The 12,375-nt window shown below is 46.7% G+C and overlaps 1 protein-coding gene across 7 annotated transcripts in view; it reads left to right on the top strand.

Annotated features, from left to right (window-relative positions):
• Positions 1–12,375, top strand: part of ALDH18A1 (aldehyde dehydrogenase 18 family member A1) — a 98,938-nt gene that overhangs the window by 33,984 nt on the left and 52,579 nt on the right. For 6 of the 7 annotated variants that reach the window (XR_012905502.1, XM_006129393.4, XM_075934426.1 and 3 more), the window contains exons 6-7: positions 2,547–2,705; positions 3,191–3,281. Coding sequence is in view for 6 of the 7 variants with exons in the window: in XM_006129393.4 (XP_006129455.2) it covers positions 2,547–2,705; positions 3,191–3,281 (250 nt within the window). In the remaining variant the exon portion in view is untranslated. The remainder of the gene's footprint in view (positions 1–2,546; positions 2,706–3,190; positions 3,282–12,375) is intronic. The other variant, XM_075934429.1, reaches the window with a different exon arrangement.

Here is a 12,375-nt window from a genome sequence, read left to right as displayed (position 1 = left end):
GTCTAGACAGGCCAAATTTTGGAAAAACCTCTTCCTATAGAAGAATTGAAAAAAAGGCGGCAGCATAGCCATGCCCTGAGAGTTGATAAGGGCTGGGGATAGCAAGTGATGGAGAGGAGGAGAACAGAGAGGGCGGGGCTTCAGGGAAGGAGTGGAGTCTTGGAGGCAGGATGGGGTAGACCTTGGCTTGTTCTGACATTTAAAAAGTTATCTTGGGCAAAAAAAGGTTGAAGACCACTGGTGTATGCAGTCGCTGCTGAGCTGAAGTCGGGGGTCACTGCTGCCAACAGCAAGTGCTGTTCGCTGAAAAAGTGTTCAGGCTCCTGAGCGCTCAGCTTGAAGAGACAGTGCTACACGCTCACACTCAAACAAAAATCTGAAATAGAACCCAAGATGAGCCAGGAGCTGCCTAAGGGCTCCAGCGGGAGGCGGCCCCCACATGATAGAATAGAATCCATCTTGAGCTGCAGACCAAGTGCTAGGCACCATGAGCTGCAGCAGAGGTAAAGTAGCAATACACCATATATCATGTAACCCTTACTTCTGATTGGCTGAACAAGAGTAGGATTGAGCACTAAAGTTTGACATGGTTTTATTTTTGAGAGCAGGGCAGGTATGTAAAAATAATTCTACATTTAAGTTGCACTTTCATGATAGAGATGCATACAAGTACAAATTGGATCTCTCCGGTCCAGCACCCTTGGGACCTGACTGGTCCCAAATGAGGGAATTTGCTAGACCAGAGGATGTCCCCTGCTACTGGCTCCCCAGACTACCTTCCCTCCCTGCTGCTGGCCCCAGTCACCCTCCCTGCCGGGCTGCTATGGCCCCGGCTTCAGCCCCACTACTGCGGCTTCCAGGACTGCCACATCCCCGGCCCTGATACTGGGGCTGCTGCAGCCCCTGCTCTGCTACTGGGGCTCTGGTGCCAGTCCCAGCTTTAGCCCCACCGGTCTCCGAGTCGTCCGTCCTCTTGCCACTGATTCCCTGGTCCAGGAACACCTGCCGAACCACAGATGACATTGGATGAGGGAGTCCCAGTTTTGGAAGGTCCAACCTGTACTATAAAAAATACAGTTCTTTTGGTTTTTTACAGTGGAAACGTTATAAAATAGTGAACACTGTATGTGTCTGTGTTTTTATTGAAAACAATATAGTTGAAAATGTATAACTATCCAGAATTTTTAAATAAATGGCATTCTGTTATAAAACAGTGTGATTAAACTTCGATTTATCACAAGTATTTTTTTAATGTCCCAATTAGTTGCATGTAACTTTTTAATAGTTTTGCTGCTCTACTGCAAACAAAATTAGAGTGGAAAATTTAAAAACAACTAATAGTCTTAACTGCACCTTAAAGACTAACAAAACGTGTAAATGGTATCGTGAGCTTTTGTGGGAAAAATTCACTTCTTTACATATCGTCATGTTTTTTAAGTGTTTCCAGTTACAGACTAATTCAGCTACCTCTCTGAAAATTAGAATGGTCATACTGAATATAAAGCTTACAAGAAAGAGAAATGTAAAAAGTGAGTCCTCAAATGTGGACCATTGATAATGTATACACTTAGCCATGAGTCTTTTTTTAAACTCGTGATAGCATTATTGTTTTAATGGTTGTACTCAAAGATACGTGAAGAAGATCTTGCTCTGAAGTGCAATTATATTCTGCCTATAAACCCCTCTCTCGTTTCTTATTCCTCACCATGGTACCAGAGAGCTTCAGGTCGCTGTCTCAGTATAACTGTTTCCTGTATGCGTTCCATCATACAATATCTACTGAATTCACTGATTAAAATATACTCATCTTTACTCTGTAGCACTAGTAAGGCTACAAAAGAGTGAACTGGATTCTAATCTATCGTGAATATGAACACAATTGTTCCACTGTGTATTTATAAGGATTAAATTAAACTGTTAAAATCATTGGGATCCTAAATTAACAGTCAAAAATTGTTCCAGTGCTGCACAGAGGACTCAATTGTACTCAGTTCATATAAATACCCAATGGCAAAATAGAGATGGGGAAAAATAGCTTCCCCAGCCATGGATAACTCCCATCACTTTCTTTAACTGTCTGCCTCCCCAAATGTCAGAAAGAAAAGATGCTGTTTGCAGCATCTCCAGGTTGAGTTGAGCTAGGTTCTGGCAGATGGAGGAGAGAGAATTTTGGAGCTGAAGGAACAGAGAATAAATAACTTGTCAGCTTTACAGTAGTGTTTAGAGGAAGGATGCTCTAAATCTAAGGATGCTGTCTGTGTATTGTAGTTGTGGAGGTATTGTATGGGATGAAAGGAAGTGTGATTTTTAAAAATCACAACCATAATGTGCACTTGAATTTCTCAGCTTGTTTCGTAGAGATTTAGCCAGGCCTTTTCACAAAATAATCAGAACATGGGCTTTCTCAGCTATCCTTGCACCCTTTACTAATCCGTCTTGCTGCCCTGGTGGCCTAGAGGGCCATGACTGACCTGCTTTCAATGTCTCTTTATTTGTATGCTTGGTGGGTGCAGATCAAATTCCTGTTCAGTCTTTCTCCTTTTCAGATTTTAGTTACCAATTTGGATTTCCACGATGAGCAGAAGCGTCGGAATTTAAATGGAACATTGCATGAGCTGCTGCGGATGAATATTGTCCCTATTATTAACACCAATGATGCGGTTGTTCCACCTCCAGAACCAAACAGTGATCTTCAGGGGGTAAATGTGGGTAAAGTATTGCAGTGGGTGGATCCTGCTATTGGACTTGCTAAAGCATGAATGCATGACTAACACTGTAATAGTCTGGATATCCTGGAGTGAGCAGAAGGGGAATGGGATATGTAAGAACAGAACAGCCACAGTAATGCTGGAAGCTAAAAGAGAAATGCAGTTAAGAGATATGATATGGACAGAGATATTGGGGAATGGGTACTGACATGGCTCGCTTTTGACAAGAGGTTGTGATTTGGATGGGGAGCAAATATTTGCATGGCTTGCTTTTTGCAGGGCACAGATTGATTTGGATAGGATATTGCTACTTATTTACCGAATGCTAACATTAGGCTCAGTTCAACACACAGCACACAGTATAGTATGGACAAAGCAGTGCAGAGCGAAATGGTATACTTACATTTATTGTTTGCTGTATGGTGCAGTCAGTGTTTGCTGCCTTCTCTTCTCTGCTGTGTTGCTGACTCTCTATATTTCAGGTTATTAGCGTTAAGGATAATGATAGTCTGGCAGCACGTCTGGCTGTAGAAATGAAAACTGATCTCCTGATTATTCTTTCAGATGTAGAAGGTATGTGACTGACTTCTTTGCCTGTGGTTACATTAACAATTTCTATCCCCCTAAAGCCAGTGAGGAAAATGTCCAAGACGAGGCCCGCCAATGGGAGGAGGCACAAAAGGGACGGCTGCCTCATGTTTACTGGTTGCTGCTGCAGTGGCCAGAGACTCATGCTCTTTCAGCCATGGTTGGAGCCCCGGGCAGCACTAAAGCACTGGCTAGGGCAGTGTTTCTCAACCATTTTATATAAAGTACCTCTTAAAAAATTATAAGTACCCCTTCTACCTACCGTTTTCAGACACACAATGTTTTTTTCTACCATTGCAACACATTTGTTTAAACAACTTAATTGTAGCTGGGCGGGCAATGAAACTTTGGGGTGTAAAAAATACAAAAATAATAAAGCGCTGTAAAACTTAAAACAAAAATTCAGTTTTCTCCAAATTTCAGTTGTGTTGACGTACTCGGCAGACTTCTCTTAAGTGCCCCAAGGGTACTCGTACCACTGCTTGAGAAACACTGGGCTAGGGAGGGCTAGCCCCAGCATCATCTCTTCTGCCTGAGGCCTCCCCCCTTCTGTGGGTCCAGAGCCAGGTGCCACCCAACCTTGCGCAGGACCCTGCAAAATGTACCAGCAGTCCTGCCTAAGACCTACTCATTTACCTTACTTGCATATCATATTTTTCCATCTTATTTTGGCTGCATATGGTCTCATTTAGAGTGTAAACTCTTCAGAGTTAAGACAAAAACTTACAGGAGCTGCAAAATAAAACGTAGGCACTGGATACAATTTTTTAATTTTTGTTTTTCCATCTTCATGTGTCACAGACAGTGGTGCCAACCTACATTCTAATTTTGTAACTCTGAAATAGCAATCAAATGTAGCAAGACATTTTTAGTAAGTCCCCACTACTTCCTGTCATTTATCATTCTATCATCTTGTAGAGCAGGGGTAGGGAACCTTTTTTGGGTCGGGGGCTGCTGACCCCCCAGAAAAATGAATCAGGGGCCACACACAAGTGAAAAGCAAAAAAAAAAAAAAAAAACCCCAACAACCCCAAAACACCACACCCTCATTGATGTGTCGCCTGACTGAGAAGCAGAAAGACACTCCTTCCTGCATTCGCCTTGCACACCAGAGCATGGGGGCCACAGGCAAGTAGATTTTGTGTGTTCTAGTCCCAGGTTGGGATGTCGGGGGTGGAGACTGGAGCTACAGCACAAGCTCCCTAATGGTGTGGGAGAGCCCTAAGCCTTGAGGACTGGATCCAGGCAAGCCAGGGTCTGCATTTGGCCCCTGGGCCTGAGGTTCGCCCCCACTCCTGCTATAGAGGTTTAGCGATTTCTCTTAAATGGGTTAGTACTTAGTTGTACGTGACTGTACTTTCCAAGTTTAGATGAGTGGCACTTTTGGCTCCATGTTCTGTCCATGAATGCAGAAGCAGCTGAAGATCGAATGGGAGCTCTGATGCAACAGGGCCCACTGTATGCTTACATAGCTCATATTTATCATCTTTGGACTATTGTGCCTCATATGGTGGATTCTTCAAGTGATTGCTTTTATTGTCTCCAGTTGCATTGGGGGGGATGCCTCATGCATAGTCAGAAAGTTTTTTTCCCTAGCAGCATCCATTGGGTTGGCTGTGAAATCCCCTCGAGTGTGTCTCCATGGCACTCCATATATGACCCTGCAGACACAGCACCCCCTCAGTTCATTCCTATTGCCAGTGACAGTTGTTGGAACTGTGGTGTCTTGCTTAGCAAGCTCTCCAGGTTGCTTAACTGCTGTATACATTAGTGTTTGTCTTCCCTAGTTAGTTACGTTTATTATTAGTGTATTTTAATGTTGATAGTGAGTGGTTTCCCCATTCCCTCTGACTACATTCTCTGTGGGGGTCTCAGAGCATGCCTAAGTTCCAGGTGTTCAAAACCTGCAAGAAGCCTGTGCCAATGGGCACTTGTCTAAAGTGTCTGGGGAAGTGCATCAGATGGACAGGTTCAGGATTTGAAAAGGGTTTTGGCCTAGAATGAAAAAGGAGTGGGATTTCAGACTTCTGCTGCCTTCATAAGGAGCTGCTTGACCCAGCATTGAGTTCTGTGCTCGTGAGACTAGAAGTAAACAGAAGAGGTAGGGTTGTTAACATTTCTGTCAATCAACTAAAATTAAAAATAACATCCTTTATGTCATCTGCTGCACGTCGCTGTACTCAACCCTAGCTTCTGTCTCATTCACTGCATGTTGTTTAGCCTCTAGCGTGAGGGATGCATTTTTCTGTTGCTGTATACCTTTATATCCGTGTCCTGTAGCCCCTTGGAGACGAACAAAAAATATAGATGGTGGTATGAGCTTTCGTGAGCTCAACCCCCTTCTTCAGATGAATGGAGTTAAGGAGTCCAGGGTACCAATAAATAGCAGAGAAAGAGAAGAGATGGGGAGGGAAAGAAGGGGAAAAAATTGAGAAAAAATATTGTCTGTTAGTGTCCATGCTAAATGAAGCTAATAGGGTGGGCTCTAAGTACTCGATGTACCTGGTGCTTGGCTTTTTATTTCATTAGGTTCAGAGGGGTATCATCAGTCAGGGTTTCTGGGTTGTCTCGGTGGGTTCCTGAGAGGTCCTCTACTCCGTCAGTGATGATAAACTTTCGCCTGCATGTGTGTGTGTGCTCTCTTTATCTAAAGCGTTAAACCCCATGCACTTGGGCCATCACAGTAGATCTCTGAGAGCCCCAGGATACAACAGGATGAAACCAAAGCAGGTTTATTGCCAAATGCTATGCATTAACAGTTGTCAGCAGAAAGTCTCAATGCTAAGCCACTGTGCATTCTGTAAGTCTCGGCAATGACACCTGCCGTTACAGGTGCCTAATGCAACCCTCCATAGTCCATCAGGGCTCGCTGTTTCCAGTGCCCTTTTATAGACATGTACAAACAACTTACATTGCTTCTTTATGTACCAGGTTGCCACCCTCTGTTACCTAGTTACCACCCCTCACCTTACAGGAGGGCTTACTTACTGTCCTTCATGCTGTCAACTTCGACCTGGTCCTGAACCTAGGTTGGTACGTACATTAGTTTTTGGGGAGTCTTTGGTACCAAGACGTTTCTTATTAAGATGTTTCACTACTCCCCTCTGGCTTACAATCTGTACCTGGTGCCTCCCTATTCCGTCCATGCTCCACCTAACTTACACAGTTATCAATAGGGCCTCTTTCCTGGCTGCCGTGTTACTGAACCAAAGTCTTGCTCACTAGATTCCAGGCCTGTGGTTACCGACCCTCAACTTACTACAAGAGGTAGCCGAGTAAGTCTGTAACTGGAAAAACTTAAAAAACAATTAATTGTCTGGCAGAACTTTAAAGACTAACAAAACATGTAGATGGTATCATGAGCTTTCGCAGCCACAACCCACAAATGTCATCTGAAGTGGGTGGTACCCATGAAAGCTCATGATACCATCTACATGTTGTTAGTCTCTAAGGTGCCACTAGACTATTCGTTGTGTTTCAAGTTTTTCCAGTTACAGACTAACTTGGCTACCCCTCTGAATTTTACTGCTTGAGTTGTTAAAGAGGAACTAGTACCCCTCTTTGTAGCGATTTGTGGCTGAGGGGTGTGGCTCCCAGAGTTGGTTTGCATGTCTCTGCATTCTCAGTTCTGTCTTCCCTGACTCTGACTCTCTTCATCCAGGAGTTGGGATCAGTCGCCCATCGAAGTCTGTTGCCACTTCACATTCCAGGCGTGGCTACTTGATGAGTCTGTATCCTAGAGCAGATCTGCTTCTATCCTGCTAAAGATCCAGCCCCACAATGGGACCTCAACTTAGTTCTTAATGTTCTAAGGCGGGGCAAGGGACCTAAGGCCTGGGGGCCGGGTGTGGCTCCTGGCTTGCCTGGATCTGAGCCTCAGGGGGCCGGAACTCTTCCTCCCCTTTTCCCCCAGCATTGGGTAGCCCACACTCGTGCTCCAGTCCCCTCATCATTTCCCTGTGGGGTTGGAGCACACACAATCTACTAGCCTGTGCCCTCCTAGGTTAAGTTATTTCATTAGGGTGTGGAATGTAGCAGCTTATCCAGGTCAGGTCTTTGTTTAAACCTCTATTCCTCAAGTGTCCTCAAGCTGACACCCTGAATAGAGGAAAAACTGTTAGTCTCTAAATGTGTTGCAACACTATTCATTGTTTTTTAACTTTTTCTACTTGCATACCAACTTGGCTCTGAAACCTTGAATAGAGGTTTAAACAAAGACCTGACCTGGATGAGCTGCTGCATTCCACACCCTAATGACATAAAAAGCCAAGCACCAGATACTTAGAGCCACTCTATTAGTCTCATTTAGCATGGACACTCAGACAATATTTTTCCCTTTCTCTTTCCTTTCCCATCACCTCTTTCTCTGCTATTTATTGGTACCCTGGACCCCTTAACTCCATTCATCTGAAGAATTGGTTTATGCTCACGATACCATCTACATTTTTTTGTTAGTTTCTAAGGTGCTGCAGGACTATTCACTGATTTTTAATTTTGTTTCAGTTAGACTAACATGGCTACCCCTCAAACTTTATATCATTCCATTGACTTCAGTGAATTTGCTATATTTAAACAGTTTGTTGTTACAGACTAGCAGAAGGCTGCTATAGACTGTTCATTATCCACTGTCCACTGAGCAGTGAATGAGGTGATTGTGTAGTTAGAGCTTGGAAATCATGCAAACTTAACTGACAGCCTTAACACACACAAGTTTGCTTTGTAATGTTCAGGTTCTTCGCATACTGTTATTTCTTCGTCGAGTAGTGTCCCTGTGGGTGCTCCACTCGAGGTGCTGGGCTCGTCCCGGCGCCGCAAACCGGAGGATTTTCAGTAGCAGTAGCACCCCCACTGGACCACGCATGCGTGACTGCTGCTTCACGCCTCTCAGCTGAGCACGGCCTGGCTAGTCACTTTCCTTCCAGCCGTCCGCTGCCGCAGATGGAGTTAGCTTATGCTCCCCACTCCTGTCTGAGGAGTGAGGGAGATTAGCTAGTTTAGCTAGTTCTTGTGTTTCTTTCAAAAGTTATTAGTGTTAGTGTAGTTGTTATAGTTCCCGATAAGTTTTAAAAAAAAATGTTTTTCCTGTGCTTGTTCTGTCACGCCTCTGGTTGCAATAACAATGCCAGGATCACCTGGTTTTAAAAAGTGCACCCAGTGCCAGGATGCCATGCCGGCATCAGATGGGCGCACTCAGTGCCGAAAGTGCCTCGGGGACGGACATGTCCCAGTGAAGTGCAGCTACTGCGCTAAATTAATGGCGCGCGCCAGGTGGGACCGAGAACTCCGACTGAGAGTTCTTCTGTTCAATAAAGCTCTCCAGGCTCTGGAGATGTGGGAGTCGCTCCCCTCGGGGCAGCTTGAGGATTGACTGGGTCGAGAACCCCCCACTGCACGGCAGGCAGGGTGAGCAGCAGGGACAGACCGGGAGCCTCTGGCTGTTCACCGAGGTATCCCGCGGACAAGACAGGCAAAGGCCGAAGCTCCTCGGTCTCCACCCGATTCCATGGCAAGGACCCTATCTCGGCACAAGCTGAAGGCTCACGGGCAGAGTCGGTGCCGGCAACGGCTCCAACGGCCGCTCTGAGGCCAGCAACGGACACCCCGGCACCAGCTTTTCCCGTGGATGAGCGCAGCCGTAACAGCAGCAGTGCCGGTGTTTTCCCCAGCTGTTGCGACTTCATTCTCCCAGGTGCCGAAGTCAGCGGCACCGGGATTGGCGCCGCAGGACGGAGCTTTCAGTTCAGAGCCCTTGGCACCGGCATTATCAGCACTTGTCCTGCAGCCAACGGCACTGGGTCAGCCAATAAGCAGCCAGGCTGTGGAGGTTACTTCATTGTCAGCCCGCTATGCTCCGCACCGTTGCCTACCCTCAACTCCTCGGTGCTGACCAAAGCACAGCACAAGTCTGCACGAGTCCGGACACCATCTTTGACACTGGACCATGTCATGTTTTCACCAGGACTGATGTCACCTGCCTTGTTTTATTCTGGTGGTCGTCACCACACTCCTCATCATTATGCATCGGCCAGAGACCATTACTACCAATCATTTCGCCACTCACCGCCAAGACGGTATCACCGAGAGCGTAACTCTTGATCTCCCTCTCACCATTCCAGGAGATCCTTTTCACCAAGGTCCCCAAGACCCTTGGGATATTCTCGTCAGTATGACATCCTGAGGAGGCACTCTTCCAGATGTTCCCCGAGTCCATACTGCAGACATCATTATGAACGATGTTGTTATGACCACCCTTCTCCTCTCGATAGAGGACGTCCGCGATCGCCGCGGTCCAGTCAGACCCTATCTCCACATGTACCAGTGCAATCTCCACCTTCTGCTGCTCCACTAGCTCCTGCGGAGGACACAGCCTCCATCTATCAGGAGGATGAACGCACTCCTCACCAAGAACATCAGAGCCCTGATTCGTTGACTCATCACTCTTCTTCCTCACCAGATGACGCGGTGGTCCCTGGTGACTTGTCTCCCACGGAAGACCACAAGCAGTTCCAGGAGCTCTTCAAGAGGGTTGCCCAATCCCAAGAGATTCAGACGACGGATGTGCAGCAAAAACAACATCGGTTGTTAAAGAACCTGCAACCTTCCCAGAAATCGAAGCTGGCATTCCCATTTGATGAAGCTATCTTGGAGATTGCCGATGACATCTGGCAGCCTCCAGCCACTTCGTTGACAACTAATAAGAGGTCAGACAAGAAGTACTTCATAAGCCAGAAGGGTATGGACTTTTTATTTACACACCCTCAGCCCAACTCCCTTATTATAGACGCTGCGCAGCAGAGAACGAAGATGTCTCAGGCCAAAAACACCGTGAGTGACAAGGAAGCCAAGCACCTCGATGTCCTAGGCAGGAAGGTATATTTGACTCTAAGGATGTGCAATTATGTGGCGCAATTAGCAAACCATGATTTCGATAATTATTCGAAACTGGTCCCTCTATTTGAGCACTTGTCGGACTCTAAACATCAAATTTTGAAGGCAGTTACACAAGAGGGACTGTGTGCCACCCCCTTGACAAAGGCTCTGAACAATGTGCAAGCCTTGTTCCATCATCACCAGAGACCTCATCAACATCGCTGGTCTTGTATATCCACCAACTGGTTGGTCCTCGACATAGTCACTTCAGGATACGCCATTCCCTTCAACTCTCTTCCTTCCCTCCTTTCCCATCCCTTTTCAGGGACCCCCCTCACAAGACCCTTCTACAACAAGAGGTTTCCCATCTGCTCACCATAGGAGTGGTAGAGAGGGTACCAACCCAGTTTTGGAGGAGAGGGTTTTATTCTCATTAATTCCTCACCCAGAAGGAGTCAGGGGGTTGGAGGCCTATCCTGGACCTACGTCGGCTCAACCATTACCTGCAAAAGCAGAAATTTAAAATGGTCACGTTGTCTTCCATCATTCTGGCTCTCGACAAAGGGGATTGGTTCGTGTCCCTTGACCTACAGGATGCCTACTTCCATATAACGATACATCCTGCTCACAGGAGATTCCTTCGGTTCGTAGTGGGAGCCGACCATTATCAATACCAGATACTACCTTTCGGACTTTGGTGGCTCCCCGAGTTTTTTCCAAGACCCTCGCGGTGGTGGCGGCCTACCTTCGGCGCCTCGACATTACCATCTTCCCCTACCTGGACGATTGTCTACTAAAGGCCCCTACCCTTGATGAAGCTATGTGGGCAGTTACCACTACTACCACGATATTCAAAGCCCTTGGTCTCGTAATCAGTTTCGAGAAGTCTTTTCTCACACTGACTCATGACCTAGAGTTCATCAGGGTGAGGCTCGATTCCGCAACCCCAAGAGCATACTTACCCATAAAAAGGTTCCATCTAATCTGGGATTTGGTACAGACTGTATCAATTTCTCCCAAATCCCGCATACTTACCTGTCTGCAGCTCCTGGAATATATGGCGGCTTCCACATATGTGGTTCTGCATTCGAGGCTTCATCTGCGCAGTCTTCAGCATTGGCTATTCACTGTGTACACAGCACAAACAGGACAGTTTCTATTCCCAAGCATGTCCGGGCAACCCCAAAAACACGTTAATTGGGAGTCCAAGCCCAGAGGCCATCATTGCAGATCATGACAGATGCCTCCCTGCTCGGCTGGGGCACCCATCTACAGGACAGCTGAGCTCAAGGTCTGGACACCCCAAGAATCGCTGCAACACATAAACTTTCTTGAACTTCAAATGGTTTTCAGTGCTTGCAGGAATTTCCTCCACATCATTTGAGGTCAGTCAATACAGATTCTCACCGACAACATTTGCACGGTGTATTATGTCAACTGACAAGGAGGTGCGCGTTCCCGCCCACTTTGTGCAGAGGCAGTTCGTCTCTGGAATTGGGCGATCCAGCATGGTATCACCCTGACTGCAGCTTACCTTCCTGGCAAGGATAATGTGATTACTGACGCCCTTAGCAGGCAGTTCTTCTCCCAACACGAATGGGAGTTGCACACCAAAGTCGTCTGCAACCTCTTCCAATGCTGGGGTAGGCCACTCGCCGCAACAGGAAGTGCCATCAATACTGTTCATGAGAGGGCGTCGGCACAGGCTCCTTGGGGGATGCCTTCCTACTGGACTGGAGTCGTCACAAATTGCTGTATGCCTTTCCCCCTCTCCCGCTCATCCCAAGGGTGCTGGAGAAGATAGAGCGTGCAACAATAATTTTTATAGCACCCTTTTGGCCTCAGCAGACGTGGCTAACACAGTTGTTGAGGATGTCGGTTGCCAAACCACGATGACTACCGGAACTGTTCAATTTACTATCTCAGCAGCACGGTACAATGATCCATCTGTGCATCAAGCACATTCACCTGACAGTGTGGATCCTAGCTGGCTCCAAGCGTCGCAGTTTTGTTCTCAGGAGGTGAGACACGTACTGATTAACAGAAGGCGGCATACCACACGCAAGACTTACCTTCAGAAGTGGCATCGCTTTCAGTCATGGTACGCAGCAAGAAATCTCGACTCTCTCTCGGTGCCTGTCCAGCAGGTGCTGGATTATATTATGCACCTAAAGACGGTGGGATTGGCAATTTCTTTCCTCAGAGTACA

This window comes from Pelodiscus sinensis, chromosome 8 (genome assembly GCF_049634645.1).
Source record: "Pelodiscus sinensis isolate JC-2024 chromosome 8, ASM4963464v1, whole genome shotgun sequence".
NCBI lineage: Eukaryota > Metazoa > Chordata > Testudines > Trionychidae > Pelodiscus > Pelodiscus sinensis.
The sequence above is the reverse complement of the archived record's forward strand: the minus strand, read 5'-3'. Positions and strand labels throughout refer to the sequence as shown.